This window comes from Spermophilus citellus, assembly GCF_964194105.1.
Source record: "Spermophilus citellus genome assembly, chromosome: 16".
In the NCBI taxonomy this organism is placed as follows: domain Eukaryota; kingdom Metazoa; phylum Chordata; class Mammalia; order Rodentia; family Sciuridae; genus Spermophilus; species Spermophilus citellus.
In genome coordinates, this window is record NC_138196.1 from 27,105,726 (window position 1) to 27,127,305 (window position 21,580).

At 42.5% G+C, this 21,580-nt stretch overlaps 1 protein-coding gene across 1 annotated transcript; it reads left to right on the plus strand.

The window, feature by feature from the left end:
- Positions 1–331: 331 nt before the first annotated feature.
- LOC308635286 (ubiquitin carboxyl-terminal hydrolase 17-like protein 6) lies at positions 332–21,326 on the plus strand (the record flags this gene model as incomplete). Its single annotated transcript, XM_081269646.1, has 6 exons — positions 332–562; positions 10,097–10,223; positions 10,577–10,673; positions 18,815–18,915; positions 19,006–20,456; positions 21,165–21,326. The coding sequence occupies 6 exons, from the start codon at positions 332–334 to the stop codon at positions 21,324–21,326; spliced, it is 2,169 nt and encodes a 722-aa protein (XP_081125772.1).
- Positions 21,327–21,580: the final 254 nt, after the last annotated feature.

The following is a 21,580-nucleotide window of genomic DNA, read 5'->3' on the forward strand; positions in this document are numbered from 1 at the left end:
TTTGTCCAAGGGATTGTCTATGAGCCCTGCGAATCCCTCCCTAGAAGAAATGGCTTTTCTAGAGGGAGAAGCCTGCAGCCTTAAGGTTGATTCTAAAGATAGTTCTCCTAACTCCATGAACTCTGAATTTGCAGCTGAAGCTGAAGGTCAGCAGGATGGGATGGAAGGACCAAACGAAGCCCAGAAAAGCAGCTGGAATAGGCTGGGGACCAGGACACCCAGCTGATCTACCTGAAGGCTCTACAGGACATCCCAGGGAAATCCAGTGCCCAGAAGGAAAGAAGCTGCCACCCCTAGGGTGAAGCCCAGCCCAGAAGTGTGTCCCAACCCTATGGAAGGACCAGCCCTGAGCATCAAGGTCAATCCTCAGAAAGAGAAAGACTTGCCCTCAGAGATCAGAGCCCAGGAGGAACAGCCTGACAGGGGCAGCTTCTGTGACACCAGGGTGATTGTGGACCCTCAGGGGGAACCTGCTGAGGAGTCACTTGGTGACCAAAGGACAGTCATTGACAAGCCCTCTCCCCTGCTAGAATTTTTGGATGGCTCCAACATTCAAAGATGGGTTGAGAAATCCAAAAGCATTCAGATAGGAAGGTGGTGATGGAACACCCTCCATGAGGAGGCCACTGGTGTGACGTGGACGAGTCTCCGGGTCAGATTCTCTCAGGAGGAGCCTGTCTCCCTGAAGTACTCCGCAGTTCCAGAGCCTTCTTCCCTCTCCAGTGACCACAACATGTACCCCTCATTTGTACAGAAGTCCTTGGTGTGACTACACCAGCTACAGGCCAGCAGCCCAAGACTCCTGGCACCCCTCTGTGGGCAGCAGCCAGGACACAGCCTCCTAAGTGATCACCCCCCAGCTCCTCAGTGATCTCCCAGAGCCCCTCCAGAGACCCAGAGTCCCACTCCCTGCAGGTGTGCAGAAGCTCCCTGGAAGAAGTGAAGGAGAAAAGGACATTCTGAGCGGAGACTCCACCTCATCCCTGTGGCGGACAGGCATCTAGCTCCCTGACATGGGGCCATGAGGAGCCCAGCCTGAAGCAGGGCTTTATTGACACTCAGTGCCACTTGGCCATGCTGTACTCCAAGTTCTCGTTCAAGGGGACCTTTACAAGGTTCAGAAAAATGACAGCAGCTCCTTCCTCACCTCCAGGGCTGCATCTCTGACTTCTATGACACTGGGACACTGACAATCTGCCTGTGGGAGCAGCTGCTGAAGGAGGATCTGGTCTGGGGGGCCTTCAGCTGTCACCCAGATTTTGCACTTTACTATAGTGGGAGCTAAGAGAAGTCTGTTGCAGGCCTTGGGGCACCCCAGGTCATAGTCTTTGGGTAAATGGGCTGGGATTGCTCTTACTAGTGCACCTCGCCCGTCCCACAGCAGGGCAAGATAACCATGGTCTCTGTGGTCAGCTTTTCTCTTTTTTTTAGATGTTGAGACCTAACAGCAAGGTTTTTCTACTTGTAGAGCTAACAAATATAATTCCTAAAAGTTTCTGTGGATGTCATTTGTTAAATGCTTTATAAGCCACTGCTTATCATTTGGCCATGTTGTTTGTTTTGTTCAGTTTTGGAGTACTGGGGAAGGAATCCAGGCAGCGAGCTGCACTCCAGCTCCCCAGTATGCCTGGGGACCAGGGAGGAGAGGCATTTTGTGACTTCTCATGACTGACAATAGCATGAATCTTTCCTTCTTGGGAAGTCATCGACTTTGGGTGTTGTTTTGTTTTAAATGTGAAATATGCCCATTGCAGAATATTTGGAAAGTGCAAACAAGTGTGTAAAGATCATTCTCATTCACTCTGAAAAATTAAAAATAAAAATAAGAGGAGGCTCATGGTTTTTTGTAAAGAAAATTGTATTGGTTACTCTGAAGAAAAAAAAAAAGGTCCAGGACCAGATGGTTTCACAGCTGAATTAATTCATTTATAAATTTAAATGCCTTTAACACAAATGTGGGTCATATACCATAGTTTGATCAAGTGCTTAATTTCCAGGTACATAGCAATTTCCCACTCATATTTACCTTTATTCTCTGAACTATCTGAATTTTATTTAAAATTAAAAAATCTTATATTTTATCTATGTTGCTTTTTCTGTATTTCTAAGTATTTTATGTCAAATCTCAATAATATAATTTGTAAAATATGTACTTGGGAAGTATATCTAACCTTCTTTTATCCAATTAAGATTAATTGTGTATATTTTCAGGAATATTTAATAGAAGCCCCTATCCCTTCCCATGAACATTAAGAAAAGAAACATAATAGAGCTGGATTTTGACATTTTAATAACCTAATTTATATCGTCATCAAGTTTGTCATTTCCTGAATTGAAATCTCTAATTTATTTGACTTACATGTTTATTATTACAAATTAAATAAAAAAGGAAAGTGAACAGGTTTTAGATGATTTGTTTCACTGAAGCACTAGACCAATTGAAGGGGAATCTCTCACCCAATCTACATACAATGGCTCTAGAAAGGCAGTTTGATGAGATCACCTTTCAAAGTCACATGATAGCACTCTCAATCTACTCAAAAGGATCCAATCACATCTGATCCAATCATGATCCAATCATTTCTAACATACTTTGAAACTTATTGCTTGACATTTATGCATATTAAAACACACACACACACATTTGAAAACTGAGAGAAATTTTATGTACTATTTCCAATATACTGCTTCATACTCCAACTTGGTTTTTGAAATAAATACAAGCACATTAACTGGAGTTGGTGGTGCACACTTTTAATCTCAGGAACTCAGGAGGCTGAGGCAGGAGGGTTGCAAGTTTGAGGCCTGCCTCAGGAAGTTAGTGAGACCATCAGCATTTCACAAAACACTTTCTCAAAATCAAAGAAAGGACTGGGGTTGTGGATCAGTGGTAAAGCATCCTTGGGTCAATTTCTAGCAGCTAAATAAACAAATAAATATGTAAAAATAGATCCACAAGTAATGTCACTCTCTTGTCTAACATACCTCTAGTTTATTCCATTGCACTGTGGGTTACTAGTTATCTACACAGGGGAACTAAGATTTTTAAAATGTTCTAGTTGTCTATTCATCAACATTAGTAATTTCCAGCTCTCAAATACCTCCCCCCTCTATACCTTCAGAATTTACCTGTATTCCACATCCTGAACTTCCTGAGTCTTATTCCAAATTGATCCTTTGTGATAACTGGTGGAACCCTTCAGGACAAGTCAACAAAAATGAGAAAGTTTAGCAATTCCACCTATGAGTTAAATGTTCTCTCATCTCTGCTTTCCTGTGTTTCTCACAGTGTCAAGATAAACAAATTCATGGTAGTCAGTCAAATTGTATTCATTTTCTCAGTTCAACATGAATTACAAATAGAACAATACCCTATATTAGAGAGAAAAAATTGAACAAACTCTGATGAGACAGATGTCTTGACTATAGTGACTCCATTTTGTTTAGGAAGTCCAGTTTGTGAACAGCCATGCCAAGTAGAAAGGTCACTACTGGGGCAAGTTGTTTTTCCTTTTGTTGTGGAAGCCCTCAGGAACATGGAAATACCTAACAGCAGCCTTTGGTTTCTGTAACTAGGGTAACTGGGCTTATTCTTATTGGCTAAGCCTCCTGGGGCCTGATTGTCATCTCTCACTTCTGTAACTTGGCTTCTTGCATTGGTAAACCAATAATGTCCCTTTCATGTTTTTTTGGCTTAAATATGAGGTCAGACTGAAGGGAGTGAGCCACTCTCACCATCTTACTTTAAGAGAGTAGAGTGTCCACTGCTGGCCAGCAATAAAGGCTTCATTGGAATGGCCATGTGTAGTCTGAGAGTTATTTGAGGGTCTCATATCGGTATAACAAAACTGATGAAGATTCACAATTTCTTATCATTAACTACCACTCTTAGGATGCTCCTTGAACAAGTGTCCCAATTATAATTTTGTACTAAGATCCAGCACACACTACGTCACCTCCAAAAAGAAGAGACTGATTGGGGGTCCCCTGTCTGTTTCTCTCTGCATTTCACCACTTTCAAGTGGACTCCAAAAATGAGGATGCTGCTTAATCAACATCATTTCCTTTTTGCAGTCAGGTTTCTGTCTGCTGCATGTACATAGTTTAGCCATTATTTGGAGGTTGGATTCATGCAGTAGTGAAAGAGGGAGAAGGAGAAAAATGTATCTACACATTTTATTCCAAATATGTCTAAATATTGGGACAAAATAAATGGTTAAAAACAATTAAGTCACTGATTTATAAGTCAGGATTCCAGGTCCAGCCAGGCTGGGTCCTCTGCAAACCTCTCAGGGCCCTCCAGTAGGTGTTGTCTGGGGCTGTGATCTCAGGAGAGCCTGCTGGTCCTCTTCATATCCCACAGACTGTTGGAAGGGTTCCATTCCATGGGGGCTGGGGACCTCAGTTTCCATACTCTGACTTCTGTCCCCTCCTATATGTCCCTGTCCCTTTGTATTCTATGAGGTACCCTGTATGATTTTTTTCTTCCATTTCAGGAGAGGGCAGTCAGGGCCTCAGGCTTGCTGGTTTTGCAGTGCACCACTGCATCTCACAACCAACCCAAGGTTGCTTCTTTAATGCCAGCGAGAGACCTTCTTAGGGTTGAAAACTGCCTGTAATTCCCCTTTGTGAGTCAGGAGGATAAAAGTGTCAGGCTCACCTGGTCAACTTTGATTCACTCTGGATTTTTCCCTGTGATTAACTGACAGTGAGTGGAAATTGTATCTGAAAAATCCCTTCATCATTGCCACATATCACAGCCCAGCTCTGAGAGTGTTAGTGCTCAGAGCCCCGGACATGGAATTACTTCTTCAACCAATAACATTCTGATCCCTAGGCAACAGAGACAGTGTGAGCTCCTAAGTTTTATGGAGAAGATACTGAGTAGAAAGTGCTGGGACTGACAGAAGAGCACAGTGTGAGGGGGAGAAAATGCCCCCTGGGGAGTTTTGAAGGGGCTGCTGCTAAGTAAGGTGGGGTTTTTTCTATTTTTTTTTTTTTATGGATCCATGGGCTTGACTTTCACCTGGGGCCCTGATGCTGAGTCTGGGGTCTTGGTCTCTCTCTACATGCTGCAGGCTGCAGACAGGGCTGTTTGGTCACATCAGGACACCTGGTGGTACCTAGGTGTGATGCTTGGCCCATGCCATGCCTTTTGGAGGCAGCCTTGGCAACTTTAAGGGAGACCCCTCTGGCCTTTGGACCGCTATCTTCGCACAGAGGACAGGGTTCTACCCAGAGTGCCTTAAATTCTCCTGGCAGGTGCCAGTGCCAGTCACTCTCTCTACATTTTTTTGGCCCAGGAGGTGAGTAGAAAGCAATTTCAGGGTTTGGGTGGAAGACAGCAGGGCAGAGTGTTCTCATGTTGGTGTTATTGACAGATGGCTGCCTTGAAAACACATGGTCCAGGACAATGTCTTCCTGATTACTCGAAGGCACATTGCCCTGCTTGGGTGCTGGGGGCAGAGTCCAGCACAAAGTTCTCATTAATACTACATCAAGTACAATTAAAATCAGTGCAATAATAGATGGAGCAAAGAAAAGAAACTTAAATGTAAAACAAATACAGTTAGTTTAAATATGAAGAAGTGCTTGACTACAGTGGTGATCCGGTGTTATAGTAAAGCTTTGTCCTGTTTCATAAATGGACTTCCAGACCACTCACATATAATCAAATCAAGCCTCTATTGAGTACAAGGGCACTCCTTATAAGCCTGAAAACCACAAAAGGGATGTTCAGGAGTCCAGCCAATGCAAACCAGCCAGGTTACAGAAGCGGGAGAGTGCAGTCAAGCGGTGGGAAGCCTGACTAATCACAGTTACCCAATCACCCCAGTTACAGAAACAGAGCCCTGTTGCCCTAGGTATAGAAACAATGCCCTGTTAGGTATTTCCATGTTCTTAAAGGTTTCTATAGCAAAACGAAAAGAACATCTTGCCCCCATTATAACCCTTCTACTTGGCATGGTTGTTTTACAGAATGGAGTCACAAAACAAAATGGAAAAATGATTTAAAAGGAAAATTAATTTACAGTGTCTACTTAATGCCATTCATGCCATATTAGAAAATACAGTTGCATTTTATCTGTTGTCCATTAACTTGTAAAGACTCTTTTCTATTGCGTGTCACTGGTTAGTGCAATTCTGAAGGCCCTCTTACTGTGGTTGTAACCTATGGAGGCCTCCTGCTGGCTTGTCTCTTCAGGTTTTTATATGCTCTAAGTTGTTGGAGCACAGGCTGCAATGGACTCTGTTGCTTCTGTTGTGTGAGGGTCCTCTAATGTAATCAGAAAGGGAAGTTCAATCTCCAGTTCCAATTAGAGAGGAGAGTAGAGCTCACTTTTAGCCATCCATGTAACATATGATAACATTTCATTAACATATGTTAACAATTTACTACTGATCTCTAAAACGATGTTCAATATGAGAAAAGTAAGAAATAAATACAATAGATGGTGATGAACCCAGCCTAATTCCATTTTAAGGTTGGGAGTCATTTTGTCACAAAGTTATGAAAAGTTAGTTTCGGTTTTATTATAAAGTAGTAAGATTTCTATTTGGCCTGACCCTCTGCTGTACAAACTTGTTTGGAATTCCTGCCCATCCTCTGAACTCACGCATGACTGTCTCTCCTTGACCAGATAAAAACCCTCCCTAACACCTGAGCAGTGCCACATAATTCTGATGTTAGAATCTCAATTTACTCTCTACCTTGAAATGTGAAGCCATGTAGATCATTAACCTGATCATTAACATCGGCCTTTGTATTACATTTGCCAGATCCCTGTTAGCTGTAAGTTACCACAACACTCCCTTTGTACCTTTTTGTGCTATAAAAACCTTTTCTTTCCTGTGAGTTGTTGCTGTTCTCTGGCCCAGCTTTTGGGGTGAGATAGTCACTGGCCAGCTCTCTTGTGTACACAATATAAGATTTCTTTAATTTGATGTAAAATTGGAGTCAGTGATCTTTTCTTTGTGTTGTGTTTCAACAGTAGCTGAAGCCTTAAGCATTAGTCAAACTATGAACACTATTCAATGTATTGGAAGGGGATGAAAAAGAAAATACAAAGGAAACAAGTGAGAAAGGGAAGGAAGACCACAGAAAAATAAGAGGAAGAAGAATGAAAGAGTAATGAAAGGGATGGAGGAGAGAGAAAACTACTGAGGAAAATTCCAGGTAATTGAAAACTTTCCCTGTTTAATAGATCTTTGAAAGAACGAATGTGGGGAGATTTTACAGGACACTTGAGAGTAAAGAAGTAGTGCAAAAACAATCACAAAGGGATCTGGGTTTTGTCCTTGCTGAGGATTTTAAAATGGGGAGGTTTCCATAGATTTGGATTAAACATCCCTGAGTATGAAAGTGTTTTTGACATGAAATCATTCTACTCATTTTTGCATCTCAACTTTGACCCAAACTGGACAAACTTGTCAGGGGTCTGTCTGCTTAGCTCTGCCTGCTTCTTGCCTGCTAATGAGCGTTGGAAGAAATTTTCCTGTTCAGAGCAGAATAAGTCCTCAGAGTGGCTCTCTTTTTCTGTCTATATTGGGAGTGTGGCTCTGGCTGCAGATGCTGGCCAGTCCCCTCTCCTGAACAGCCTGTGAGTCAATGCAGATTGCAAGACTCAGGTGCTTCCCATTTGCTGGGGGAGGAGTCTGAAAATTGCCTCCAGACACCTCTGGGCATGGGGGAACTGGGGCATACTGAGCTAGAATGCAGAAGGTAGCACCTTTCCACACCCCAACTATATACAGAGCTCTATGTCCTGGCGGCTTTGTCCCTATCTGAGAGTTCAGATCCCCTCTTTGAAATGGAACTCCCCTTTTGGTTGTCTCCACTCTGCAGACCTACAGCCTAGAAGCCAAATTTTCTGTCACTGCCCAAAGCTCCGGGTAAAACTTTAGCACATTCCCACTCCTGTGTCCAGGTGGACTCAAGACTTGGGCACGGAAGTCAGTGAAAATACAGGACCCATGGCCACTTCATCTTGGGTACACAATCAAAAGCAATCCCCATGATACCTCATTACAAGTTCTGCTCCCTCACATGTTGAAGTGTAGCATTAGAGAAGCATGCTGAGGCAAGCATATAAAGCAGGGTTTATTTAAAACTGGGTAACAGACTTCTCCTGTGAGGGAGAAGGGCGCCATAGCTGCTATCCTGGTATCCCAAGAAGTGAGGTGTCCTGCCCTTTTTATAGGTCCTAGACTTCCTTTGTTCTCCTTCCCTCTTCTTATCTTTCTCCTTCCTGCTTACAGGACTAGGCCAAGGAAATGCTCAGCAGGATGGTCAAAAGGTGGGAAAAAGTTGGGCTGAAGGGCAAAGGGCAGGGTGGAGCAGCTCAGGGCAAATTCATTAACAACCTTATAGTTCACTATAGGGAGGAACAATTCCTGGGACAGGTCACCTTAGCAACAGGTAGGAGCTGGGGTAATTTCTCCCTGAGTGTGGAGAAAGCTTCCTAAAGGAATGACATTTTTATCCCTCAAGGGACAGTGTCCAGCTTCCAGACTCACTCAAAATTGGCCTCTTCATCTGACCTGATTTGATTTGCCTATCTATGCTGACTGCCTGTCTAATTCTGGCTTCACCAAAACAAAGAATAATAAAAGAAAAAAACCAAACCAAACAAAAACCAAAAGAAACTGCAGGGATTTCTAATTTCTTGGGCAGCAAGTGGACACAGAATGTCTGTAAGCTGGCAAGACTCCCACATTCTCTACATTGCTGGGAAAAGCCAATTTCTCTCCCATACTGATTTCTTCTCAGTATCAGAATGGTTTTCTAGCTCAGACTGTGAAATTGCTGGACAACACAGCCTGCTTCCTCTTCACCTTTTACCCTTGCCACTACTTTTTGAGAGAGAGAGAGAGAGAGAGAGAGAGAGAGAGAGAGAGAGAATTTTAATATTTATTTTTTAGTTCTTGGCGGATACAACATCTTTGTTGGTATGTGGTGCTGAGGATCGAACCCGGGCCGCATGCATGCCAGGCGAGCATGCTACCGCTTGAGCCACATCCCCAGCCCAAATGTCAACTTTTGATAATCCCCCCCCAAGAAAAACCTAATTAATCAAGATCATTTTTATTCCCAATATTGTTACAACTTACTAATAAAATATTCCTTCATATTTCATACTGGAAGTTGTTTACACCAAGGTATGTTAACTTAATTGATGTTTGTCATTAAAATATACTAGTAAATCACGTAGTAGAGGAAGCAAATATTTTGAACAACTGGATACATGAAAACTAATAAAGAAATAGAGAAATGAGATCAAGATATCAGAGAGATTTTGAAAAGTAGTCTTTGGAGCTCAAGAGAGAATTGAGGATGAGAGTTGTAGTAAGGGTTGGTTGCTGGGATTCTGCCTCAGAGTACAAGTCTCAGAGACTTTGCCTTGTGCTGCTCAAATGTCTGTCCTTCACCTTATTCTGACCTCCTTGGTCACATTGAGAAGAGTGACTCTTCCTACTGACACCAAGTTACATGTAGTTTGCTCAGTTCTCAAAAATTCTGAAGATTGGTTCAAGAATGACTGCATTTTTCTGGTTATAGGGTTATAGTTTAATCATGTTTTGAAGATATAAAAAAATTCATTGGCTGTTTAAACACTCACATTTTTTACTAAATATTTTACTGATGAGGGATATTAGATACCTCTTTGTGAAAATGACTATTTTATACATAACCAATTTTCAAGATGACAAATTAATGTTAAGGTTGGCCTGGTGATAATTCTGGAAAGTTATTTAAATAAATGGGGATTTAAATTTTAGTTGAAAAGATTCAAGTGAAAACTTTATAATAGCCTGATTGAAAGTTATTCTTACCAGTCCTTAAATTTTTTTTTCATATTTCATGATTCTCTATCATTCCATATTCCTTTAGTATAAATTCTATGAATTCAATGTATGTACATTCTGGGTTTCTGAAATTAAGAATGTTGGAAGCTGAAAATGAATAGGCTGGTGCTTTAACAGTTTGATCTCCTGCACACCTAGTTTCCCCTCTGCCTCATGCTGTCCTCTCAACCCTTCTTTTGTGAAGTTGATCTCCTTGCTCTTCCTAAACTAGTTGTCAATACCGTTCTAGGAATTGGTGACCACTGAAGATGTAAGCAAAAGTTTCACCCAAGAAGAGTGGGCCATGCTGGACTCATGTCAGAAAATGCTACACGGATCAGTGATGCTGGAAATCATTAATCATCTGGTATCAGTTGGTAAGTCCATTAATGATATATATGAAAGATGTGAGGGTATACCTATTTCTTCAATAACAGTATCTGGAATAGCCTCTCTCTATTCAATTCCAATCTCTGTCCTGACTTTCTCATAGAACTTACAATTACATGCAAGAAAGCTGATCTTATTTATTACTTTAATTACAACTTATTTTACACCACACTACAATATAGTCCACACCATAATGTTATGTATCCATTAAACTTAAATTATACATAGACCTGATATTTATAAATCATTATACTTATATTGTCACTGTGCTGGAGGATTGAATACCAAAACAAGAGAATTCTGAACATTTCTGTGTGATTATCTGGATTCCATTTGAAAGTAATATTTAGTGGAGAGATGAAGTACCTGAAACAACTGCTGCTGATCTGGCATTCTTTGAATGTCATTGTGAGCATTGGTGCCTTCAGTCCTCCCTGGTATGGGAGCATTCTAACTTTATTCTGCTGCAGTGAGTGAACTTCAAAATTTTCTCTGCTAAATACTTTCTCCCAGTGCCTTGGTTCTCTATTGTTGTTAACTCATCTTCTTGGTCTTGTCGCTAATGCACATTTCTTGGCAGAAATGCTAAAATCCAATGGCTTTTTTTTTTTTTTTTTTTTACCATGCATAGGGTATCTGTTCTGCAAATCAGATGTGAATTTGTATCTGGAGGAAGGAAAAATCCTGTGGATGGGAGAAGGGACAGGATTTCTCCCAAGGCAGAGTGCAGGTAAGAGACAGAGACATTTGTGATTCTACAGAGATGGTTGCCCAGCCAGTGACTGAGCTTGGAAATATTAACTGACATAGCTGTGAAATTAATGTGGTTGTCTAAAATATAGTAGGGGACCATGGGACAAAATTTCTCATGTATGATGTAGCTTCTTTTAATCTAAATTCAAAATGTTTCCACTATATTTAGATTTTCATTGAGGGGAAAACCTGTTAGTGTGTTTTTTAGGTCAATTTTCATGTCTCTTTTTCAGATTTTCTCCTTTAAATTTTTTTCTCCATTACTTTTTTAACAATAATTCTATGATGATGTTTTTTTTTATAATTCCCAGTGTTCTATTTTTCCAAGATATGTATTTTTTTTAATCTAAGCCATATCCTCCATGAAAGAGTCAATGATGAAAAAAGACATTCTCATGAGATTGTTGACTTTCAACTTTGTGTCTCTGAATTTCATGCTACCAATTTGTATTTCCAACTTTTCTAGGGATGTAAATGAATATCAAAAACATGAAATGATATGCAGAGCAGTTTTGAAAAGAAAGGCTACACCCATCAACAGGTCAATGGTAAGTTTCAAGAATGGGAACACTCATTATGTAAGTTAAAAACCTGTCTGTGGAATAAATTAGTGACCAAGTACAATTTGATGGCTGTCATTATGTTGGGAATACACAACTTCTGTGTTAAAACATCTGTATAGCTTGCATTCTGGGAGAAATTAAAAAGATTCCAAATGCACAAGCATTTCTCATGTAGCTATTTGAAATACTGAAGACCATAAAGTTAATCAGAGCCCCTTTAAATAAAATACTAGTAAATGGAAAATACTTGGCTCACCTGGGAATTATCTACAATGTTCACGAAATTAAAAGTAAGAAGATTTTCATTTTCATATTACAATGGATTGTTCTAAGATTCTTATGCAAAAAAAATTAAGTTTATATGGAGACATTGTTAAGAAATGTTCATCTTCTTTACAAAACAGGAATCTCATTTTAAAGAGTATTCCTTAAAATGGAGAAAAGAAAGGAACTACTGGGACAACAAACACTGTGCACCATCCCTTGCTGACAATTTGTATCTTGGTGAAAACAAGAAAAATGATTGTGTCTCATGTGAAGGGCAAGAATATTTGAAAGGACATAGGAACTGTTTACAACCTAGAAAATTCAACAAGAATGACCCTGGAGAGATACAATATGAATGTCATCTATGCAGCAAATCCTTTAATCAAACCTCTGATCTAAGCAGACTCAATGAAACTAGAACAGGGGGAAAGAATTGTGAATATAATTTTTCTGAGAAAGTCTTCAGTTACTGCTCTAAGCATAGACAACATGAGAGAACCCAAACAGGTGATAAACAAAATGAATGCCACGTGTGTCAGAAAGCCTTCAGGAAGTCTTACAACCTCAAAATGCATGAGAAAGTCCATACTGGAGAGAAACTATACAGATGTCATCGGTGTGGGAAAGCTTTTTGTAAATTATACAACCTTCAAATGCATGATAAAATCCACACAGGAGAGAAACCATACAAATGCCGTGTGTGTGGGAAAGCCTTCAGCAAATCAGTTCATCTTCGTCGTCATCAGATAACCCACACGGGAGAGAAACCATACCAATGTCAATTGTGTGGGAAATCCTTTGGTCAATCATGCTACCTTAGAATACATGCAAAAATTCACACTGGAGACAGACCATACAAATGCCATGTGTGTGGGAAAGCCTTCAGCAATTCAGTTCACCTTAGTCGTCATCAGATAATCCACACGGGAGAGAAACCATATCAATGTCAATTATGTGAGAAATCCTCTAGTCAAACATGCTACCTTAAACTTCATCAGAGAACACACACTGGAGAGAAACCCTATCAATGCCACCTGTGTGGGAAAGCCTTCAGTCAATCTTGTTACCTTAAACCACATCAGAGAATCCACACTGGTGAGAACCCATATGTATGTGGTGTATGTGGGAAAGCCTTCAGTCTATCATCTGGCCTGAGACACCATGAGAAAACACATACTGGAGAGAAACCATACAAATGCCCTATGTGTGGGAAAGCCTTCAGTCGATCATCTGGTCTCAGAGTTCATGAGAGAACACACACTGGAGAAAAATAACATGCATGCCAGCTGTGTGGCATACTCCTTGGCCATCACCCTAGTATGGAAAAATGAAACATGACTTGCCTTGGAGAGTGGCCATGGGAGTGTTGCCTGTGTGGAAAGGCCTCTCTTTAAGACCCTAACCTTAGAAAAATCGAGCCAGCTCAATGGAGAGAAACCTCATGAGTGGCATCTATGTGGGAAAGGCTTCAGTCAATCTTACTACCTTAGACTGCACAAGAAAATGTACAAGAAATCAATCGTAGGAATGTCAGCTGTTTGGGAGGTCCTGCCAATGTTCTGCATGTAGGAACCCATGATGGAGACAAACTTGAGTTTCTGTAGCCTATATTCTAACCTGCTATTACAAGATATAAGAACTAAAAATTTTTTTCTCTGTAGTTCACATATTTTTGCTCCTACTCATATTTTTTCCTACTTCCAAATTTGAAAATTATTTGATTCTTAACCTAGCTTCTTTCTTAGTAATATGTTAAGTTATAAATGTTCATCTGAGTGCTCTTTTATCCCAGAAATTCTAATATTTGAAGCTTTTATTATCACTTCTTCCAAAACACTGTTTATTTCCTTCTCTTGTGCCTTCTTCCTTGACCTGTGAGGTATGTATAGGTGTTCCATTTTGTGTTGAAGGGCCTGAAGTGTGGTGATGGGATTCTATAGATCTTAAGGTGATTGATTTCTAATATAATCAATTATGCATTAAACAATCTGCATGATTTTAACTTTTTTAAAAGGCAATGGAAATGCTTCAAATTTAAAATATAAGATTGTATTAGTTACGTACATGTCAAAACTATCAAATTGCATGCTTCCACTATGTGCATTTCATTGTACTTCAATTTTACCTCAATAAAGCCATGAAAAAATGTGAAGAAATGTTCAATTGTACTTGTGAAATCTAAATCTGAGCACCCCATAATTGAAGAACACCCTTAATCAATATGAAAAAAGTTGAAGTAATTTGAATCCTCTCTTGACATACACAAGTCCCTGTAAAATAAGCCATATGAATGATGTTTGATTGAAAAGGTCATAATAAGTGATCTTTCTTAAATGGCATATGCTTATTTTAAACCCTGTCAAGAAAAGAATGTAGTAACCTACAGTTTCAACTCTCAGCTTTCAACCAACCAGAGTGTTTGACAGGAAAGTCATATTGACACTGTCCAGGTCCTAGACAGGGTTTCCTCAATCCTGTGTACCTTCAGAGCATACCCCACCCCTTGTATTCCTCAGGAACTTCTTGAGCTTCATTCACATTGGTTCCCTTGTGTCCACTGGGGGAACTTTTCAGAATTAAACAAGTTTATTTTTAAATTTGCATTTTCAAGGACTTCACATTCAAGTTTAATGTTCTCTCATCTCTCCACTTAATCTGGTATTTGCAAAGGTGAAGCAAGTGGAATGATTGAATTTACATTATTAAGTGACAGTTGTATTCCTATTACTCAGATCAACAATAATTAAAACACAAAAAACACAATTTTAACCTGAGAGACATAATGAAACAAAAAGTTTGGTTTGCAATTTGTTGCATTTAATGATAATTTCCCCATGTTCTTTTTTTTTTGTAAGAGAGAGTGAGAGAGGATAGAGAGAGAGAGAGAGAGAGAGAGAGAGAGAGAGAGAGAGAGAATTTTTAATATTTATTTCTTAGTTCTCGGCTGACACAACATCTTTGTTGGTATGTGGTGCTGAGGATCGAACCCGGGCCTCACGCATGCCAGGCGAGCGCGCTACCGCTTGAGCCACATTCCCAGCCCCCCCCATGTTCTTTGAACAAGGAAACCAATATTAATTTGTGCTGGCATTTGTGTAATATGTAGAAAGTCTTGATTATACCACCAAGGAGATATATTTGGTAGTTTTTTTTTTCTTTTTTCCTGATTTTCACCAACGTCAGAATCAACTGGATTTAGAAGATACAAATGAAATTTGTTTCACATGATTCTCTTTCTCAGCCTGTTCCCCATCTCTTTCATGTGCATCATTTAAATCTTCTTTGGATGTTCAATTTATGTTGTGAATTGTTGGAGGGAGAAGGGGAAATTCTCTGTGCTTCTTTTCTAGTTATGTGCAGCACATTGCCAGAAACTGAGTGGCAACACCAATAAAATCCATTAAGTCATAGACTCACAGGTCAGAAGTCCAAGTCAGAGCAGGTTGGATCCTCTGGAAGCCTCTCACAGGACCTCATGCAGGTGGTGGCTGCATCATGATCTCCTTGGGGCCTGTTGATTCTCTCTTTCTCAGTCTTTGGTGCAGTTCCTTGGGGGCTGTGGGGCTCTGGACCTGAATTTTGACACCCTGAGTTTTGTTTCCTCTCATATGTCTCCTTATATTTTGTGAGAATTTGCAGATTTGGGTGTGTTTGTGTTTGTTGCAGTGTTTGATTCTTTGGGCTGGCTAGACAAGCACTGTACCACTACACTGTACCCAGGCCCACAGTTGCTTCCTCTGTGCCTGAAGGGGACCTGTTCAGAGTTTGATTCTGTCTGCACACCTCCTAACACAAGTAATAGATTCCTGTAACACCACTCAGCTTTTCAGGTTCTCTCAGGTGCCTTCCCTTTCTTTGATTAGCTCACAGTGTCTGTAATTGCACGAATAAACTACCCCCCTCATTGCCAGGTTTTGTGGCTGTGAACAAAATATATGACAAGAAGAACTTATAGAACAAGCATTTTGTTTTGGACTCAGTTTTAGAGTTTCAACCCATGGCCACCTGACTGCAATACTTTAGGCCTGAGGTGAGGCAGAACATCCTGGCACAAGGGCATGAGAGAGAAAAGATACTCTCTAATGGCAACCAGGAGCAGAGAGAGTGAGGAGCCAGGGATGAGGTGCTTATTCCCCAAGGGCATTAGGGGACTACTTCCTCAAGCTCTGGCCCAACTTCCAACAGTTTCCATCTGGTTTGGTCTCAACGTCTAAAAAAAAGAGAAAAGCTGACCACAGAGACCGTGGTTATCTTGCCCTGCTGTGGGACGGGCGAGGTGCACTACTAGTAAGAGCAATCCCAGCCCATTTACCCAAATAATAAATAAAATTGAAAGGCCTTTTGCTACAAAGACCAGAAAATATAAACACAAATAAAATAACAGAGGAGAGGCAGGTGACCTGAATAAATTAGAGGTGACAGGAGACCTTACAACTGACACCAGAGAAACTAAGGGAATCCTGAATCATGAGGAATTCTTTTTGAAAAAAAAAATGCTAATAAATTTTAAAATCTTGAGGAAGTGGATAAATTCCTACCCAAATTCCTTCCCTTGGACATAAAATGCCCATGACATTTTAAAATTGACCTCAGTATATATTCAAAACACAAGGAAGGAATTGAACCAGTTGTTGTAAAGATTCTCCCAAGGAACATCCATTGGTAGATAGGATCACTGCTGAGTTTCAGCAAATTTTTGACAGGATCTAAAAGCAATGCTTCTCACATGCTTCCATACAATTGAAAGGGGGGAACATTTAGAAACCGATTCCATGGGGCCTGTTAGTGGCAGAGCAGGCTGAACCAATGTCAGCTGCAGGGTGGGCTGAACACTTGACCCTCACCCATCTGGTTCCTTATCCCTTGTTTGCCTCAAGTCAGAACACTTAACCCCACTCAAGGCTGAACACTTGACCCCCACACATCTGGTGCAAAGGAAACCCACATCTAACTTCTTCCCTCTCATTGAGGGCAGAAGATGAGACCCTTAGCAACTACTGTATGATCCAATCACTGTGGGCCAACAAAGCAGCTTGCAGACCCAGAGACCCCGTCAGATTTTGGCTATCAAAACTCTCCCCTCTCCTTCTCTCTCCTTCCTGTCACTCTCTCTTCCCCTCTCTCTCTCTCTCCCTCTCCCTCTCTTTTCTCTTTTTTTTCTCTCTTGTGCTTTGCTGTCTTCTCTCTCTCTCTCACTCTCTCTCTTTCTCTCTCTCTCTCACTCTCTTTCTCTTTCACTCTCTCTCACTCTCTCTCTTTCTCTTTCTCTCACTCTCTTTCTCTCTCACTCTCTCTCTTTCTCTCTCTCTCTCTCTCTCTCTCTCTCTCTCTCTCTCTCACCACAATAAAGATCTCTTGGTCACTCCAAGTGTCGTGGTCACTTTCCTTTCAGAGCCAACCTTCACCTGTTTATTTACCAAAACTGAGGAGGACACAAGAGAAAAAGCAAAAATGAACTAACCACTGACATTCGGCCATGAAGAAGGAAATCCTGTCAACGTCAAGAGCTTTCCTGGAACTGGAAGACCCCACATTCTACACACTGAAAGATAAGGCTCCAGGGCTGGGCTGTAGCTCAGTGGTAGATCGCTTGCCTTGCAGGTGTGAGACCCTGGGTTTGATCCTCAGCACCACATACAAGTGAATAAATAAATAAAGATTTAAAACATAAAAGGCTCCAGTGTTTTCTCTCATGTGTGGAAACTAAAGGAAACAGATGACTGAAAGGTAGAGGTGGGATCCCCAAGGACTGGGAAGGGTATGGCTAGGGTGAGAGATGGAAATTGAAGACAGAAGAAGGGGAAATGGGTAGAAGGTTGGGTGAACAGGGGAAAGCTTGACATGTGCATGGATGAAACTACCAGGATGAAGCCCATTAATTTGTTCAATTTACAGTTTAAAATGCCCAGGGCAAAAACGACCAGTTTCCATAGAACTCCTGGACCTCCCCATAGAGCCCAGAATGGTGGAGTAGGTTTCCTTTGAAATTTGAATCTTCCTGCAGTCATTCAAATGTTGAATGATTAATATAATCCTTCTAAACGCAAACACCCCTGTTTAAAATGAAGTGAGGCTTACCCAAGGACTACACCTCCATCATCTCCTGTTTCTCCTCTACTCTTTTCCCCAGCCATACTCTGAAGAACCCATTGGGAAGGGAATCCAACCTGAGGTCCATCTGTCCATCCCTAGTCTGTCAGCAGGCTGTCAGGAAGGTGGCTGCTGGGCAAACACCACAGGAGCAGAGTCAGCTTCCTAGATGTCACATTATCTTGAACATAATAAAAATCTTATTCCCTGCCTCCTTGATATTTCTGCCAAAGACAAGCAGACATATTCCTAAAGGACTTCCTTTTGAATTCAAAACCATCATGGAAATGTGTCAGGACCCGTCCAGCATGACTTGGTTTATTGAGAAGGAAAAGAAATGTATCTTTTTAATCAGAAAAGTGGTTTAAAAGTTTAATAATACTTATATATTTTAATAAGTAAAAACATTTTAATTGAGATATTACCATTATGAATATGTGCACGCCTCAAAATGCTTATGAAATGGGGTTATAAAAATACTCCTTGGGCTGGGGATGTGGCTAAAGCGGTAACAGCGCTCGCCTGGCATGTGCCTGGTGCTGGGTTCGATCCCCGGAACCACGTAAAAATAAAATAAAGATGCTGTGTCCACCGGACAATGAAAAAAAAAATATTAAAAATTCTCTCTCTCTCTCTCTCTCTCTCTCTCTCTCTCTCTCTCTCTCTCTCGCCCTCGCTCTCTCTCTCAAAAAACAAACAAACAAACAAAAAAACAAAAACTCCAGAGATCCACAAACAGGAAAAAGAGTCAACCAGTCTCTCCAGGAAGTGAACTGACCACACCCAAATCCCTAATCCAATTAAGTGCTTGCAGGTGATTGGTGGATCTGTCAGGAAGTTAGTGGGTGTGGTCAGGAGGCTGAGCTATAAAAGGCTGAAAACATGGACCCGGCTGTCATTTGAAGGCCGGCTCCGAAGGAGAAGCTCTCTCCTCTCGAGATTCAGCGGGGAGACCTGGTGGTCACTGCTCCTGGAGACATGGAGGCAGCTTCACCCCACTGTGGAGGTGAGTCTCAGTTTCATGACTGTATAAAACCTGAATGTTCATCAAATGCAGCTGATGCTAAAGTCCATTTGGGTCCTTCTCTACCTGCAGAGTCATCGTTGTCACCTTGCCCTGATGCACACTTAAATAAGAATTCAGCTCCTGTGGGGCCACTGCTGGCTCCTAGAGGGAAACTTTGTCTGAACTGGCAGAGACCGTCCGCGGCTGGTGCTGGGCTGCAGAACATGGGAAACACTTGCTACGTGAATGCAGCCCTGCAGTGCCTGACATACACACCTCCGCTGGCCAACTACATGCTGTCCCAGGAGCACTGCCAGCGCTGTCCTCGTCACAGGGCCTGCATGCTGTGTGTGATGCAAGCCCACGTGAGGCGGGCTCTCCGCCACCCTGGGGATGTCATTCAGCCCCTGCCTGCTTTGGTTGACGGCTTCCACACTTCCCGGCAAGAAGATGCCCATGAATTTCTGCTCTTTACTCTCCATGCCATGCAGGAAGCATGTCTGCGTGGGCACAAGAGGCCGGGTGCTCACTCCAAGGACCCTACCCTCATGCGCCAGATATTTGGAGGGTGCTGGAGATCGCAAATCAAGTGTCTCCACTGCTGTGGCCTTTCAGACACTTTTGACCCCTACCTGGACATTATGCTAGACATCACGGCAGCTCCCAGTGTGCAGCATGCACTGGAGCACTTGGTGAAGCCTGAGTGGCTGGAAGGGGAGAACGCCTACCAGTGTGGTGTTTGTCAGAAGAAGAGGCCAGCCTGCAAGACCCTGACCATGCAGAAGGCACCAAAGGTTCTTATGCTTGTATTGAAACGGTTCTCGGATCTCACAGGGGAAAAAATGGCTAAGCTCGTGCACTATCCTGAGTGTCTTGACATGCAGCCATACATGTCTCAGCAGGGCAGAGGCCCACTGGTGTACGCCCTCTATGCTGTGCTGGTCCATGCCGGGGTGAGCTGTCGCAGCGGACACTACTATTGTTACATAAAAGCTGGCAATGGCCAGTGGTACAAAATGGACGATGCTAAGGTAGTGGCCTGTGACATTACTTGTGTCCTGAGTCAGCGTGCCTATGTCCTCTTTTATGTCCAGAAGAGTGAACTTGAAACTGACAATGGGAGTGTGTCCCTGGGCAGGGAAACAATAGCGCTTGGGCCTGAGGACAATATCTTGAGAGCCACTCAAGGAGAGCTCCAAGGAGACTCCTGTAGCAAAGCAGTAGAGCCAGAAGAGCGCTTGGTGGATACAGCTACTGGAGAAATCACCTTGGATCAGTGGAAATTTCTCCAAGAACAGAACCGACCAAAGTCTGAATTCAACCTCAGGAAAGTGGAATTCACTCTGCCTCCCAATGTTGTTGTGATTCACCAGTCAAAACACAGAGAAAAGGAGAACATAATGGATAAGCAGGAAAAATACAAGCAGAGCAAGGATACCAAGCACAGCATGCGTGAGGAGTTGGTGAACACTGGCCAACTCCCGTGTCTTGCAGGAAGGCCCAGAGCCAACAAGAAGAAGAACAAGCAGGGCAAGAGGACAGTAATTGTGGTCTAGCAATCCAGGGCACTGTGAAGGCCTTTGTATTGCAAACTAATGGTAAGTACTTAGCAGTCCCTGGAGTGCTTTGAGTTCCCTGAAGTAGAGGAGTGCAAACAGAAGCCTGGGTGATCACAGAATCCAGTTGTGGGTTTGGGAGTCAAACCAAAGCCTTTAGTCAGTCTCCAATCATTGGGACTTCTCCAAAGTGCCATGGCATCTCTGAAACCTTGAGAACAGTGGTGGATGGGCAGTGGAAAGAGGGAAAGGTGCCCGTGGCATCCAAGCAGTTCAAGGTCAAGTACCACTGCAGAAGGTTGTCCCAACAAGCTCAGCTGCCTCCAGAGCCCAGGGACATGGCACTCTCCAGCTGCCAGCTCACCCCCTGTTCCTGAGGGGGCAGCAGCCCCAGGCACCTGAAAGGTCATGAGGATGTGGACGCGGTTATGCAGGGACTCATCCCCCTGCAGAAATCCTTCTCCTCCTCTTCTATCTCTGCTCCTATCCTCCCTCGCCTCTCCTTCCTCTTCTTCCTGTGGTCCATGTGTGGGCAGGGCCACTTCCAAAGGCTGCCTAATTAGGAGCATTGGGCCTTCTTTTGTCCAAGGGATTGTCTATGCGCCCTGCGAATCCCTCCCTAGAAGAAATGGCTTTTCTAGAGGAAGAAGCCTGCAGCCTTAAGGTTGATTCCAAAGATACTTCTCCTTGCAGCTGAAGCTGAAGGTCAGCAGGATGGGATGGAAGGACCAAACGAAGCCCAGAAAAGCAGCTGGAATAGGCTGGGGCCAGGACTCCGAGCTGATCTACCTGAAGGCTCTACAGGACATCCCAGGGAAATCCAGTGCCCAGAAGGAAAGAAGCTGCCACCCCTAGGGTGAAGCCCAGCCCAGAAGTGTGTCCCAACCCTATGGAAGGACCAGCCCTGAGCATCAAGGTCACTCCTCAGAAAGAGAAAGACTTGCCCCCAGAGGTCAGAGCCCAGGAGGAACAGCCTGACAGGGGCAGCTTCTGTGACACCAGGGTGATTGTGGACCCTCAGGGGGAACCTGCTGAGGAGTCACTTGGTGACCAAAGGACAGTCATTGACAAGCCCTCTCCCCTGCTAGAATTTTTGGATGGCTCCAACA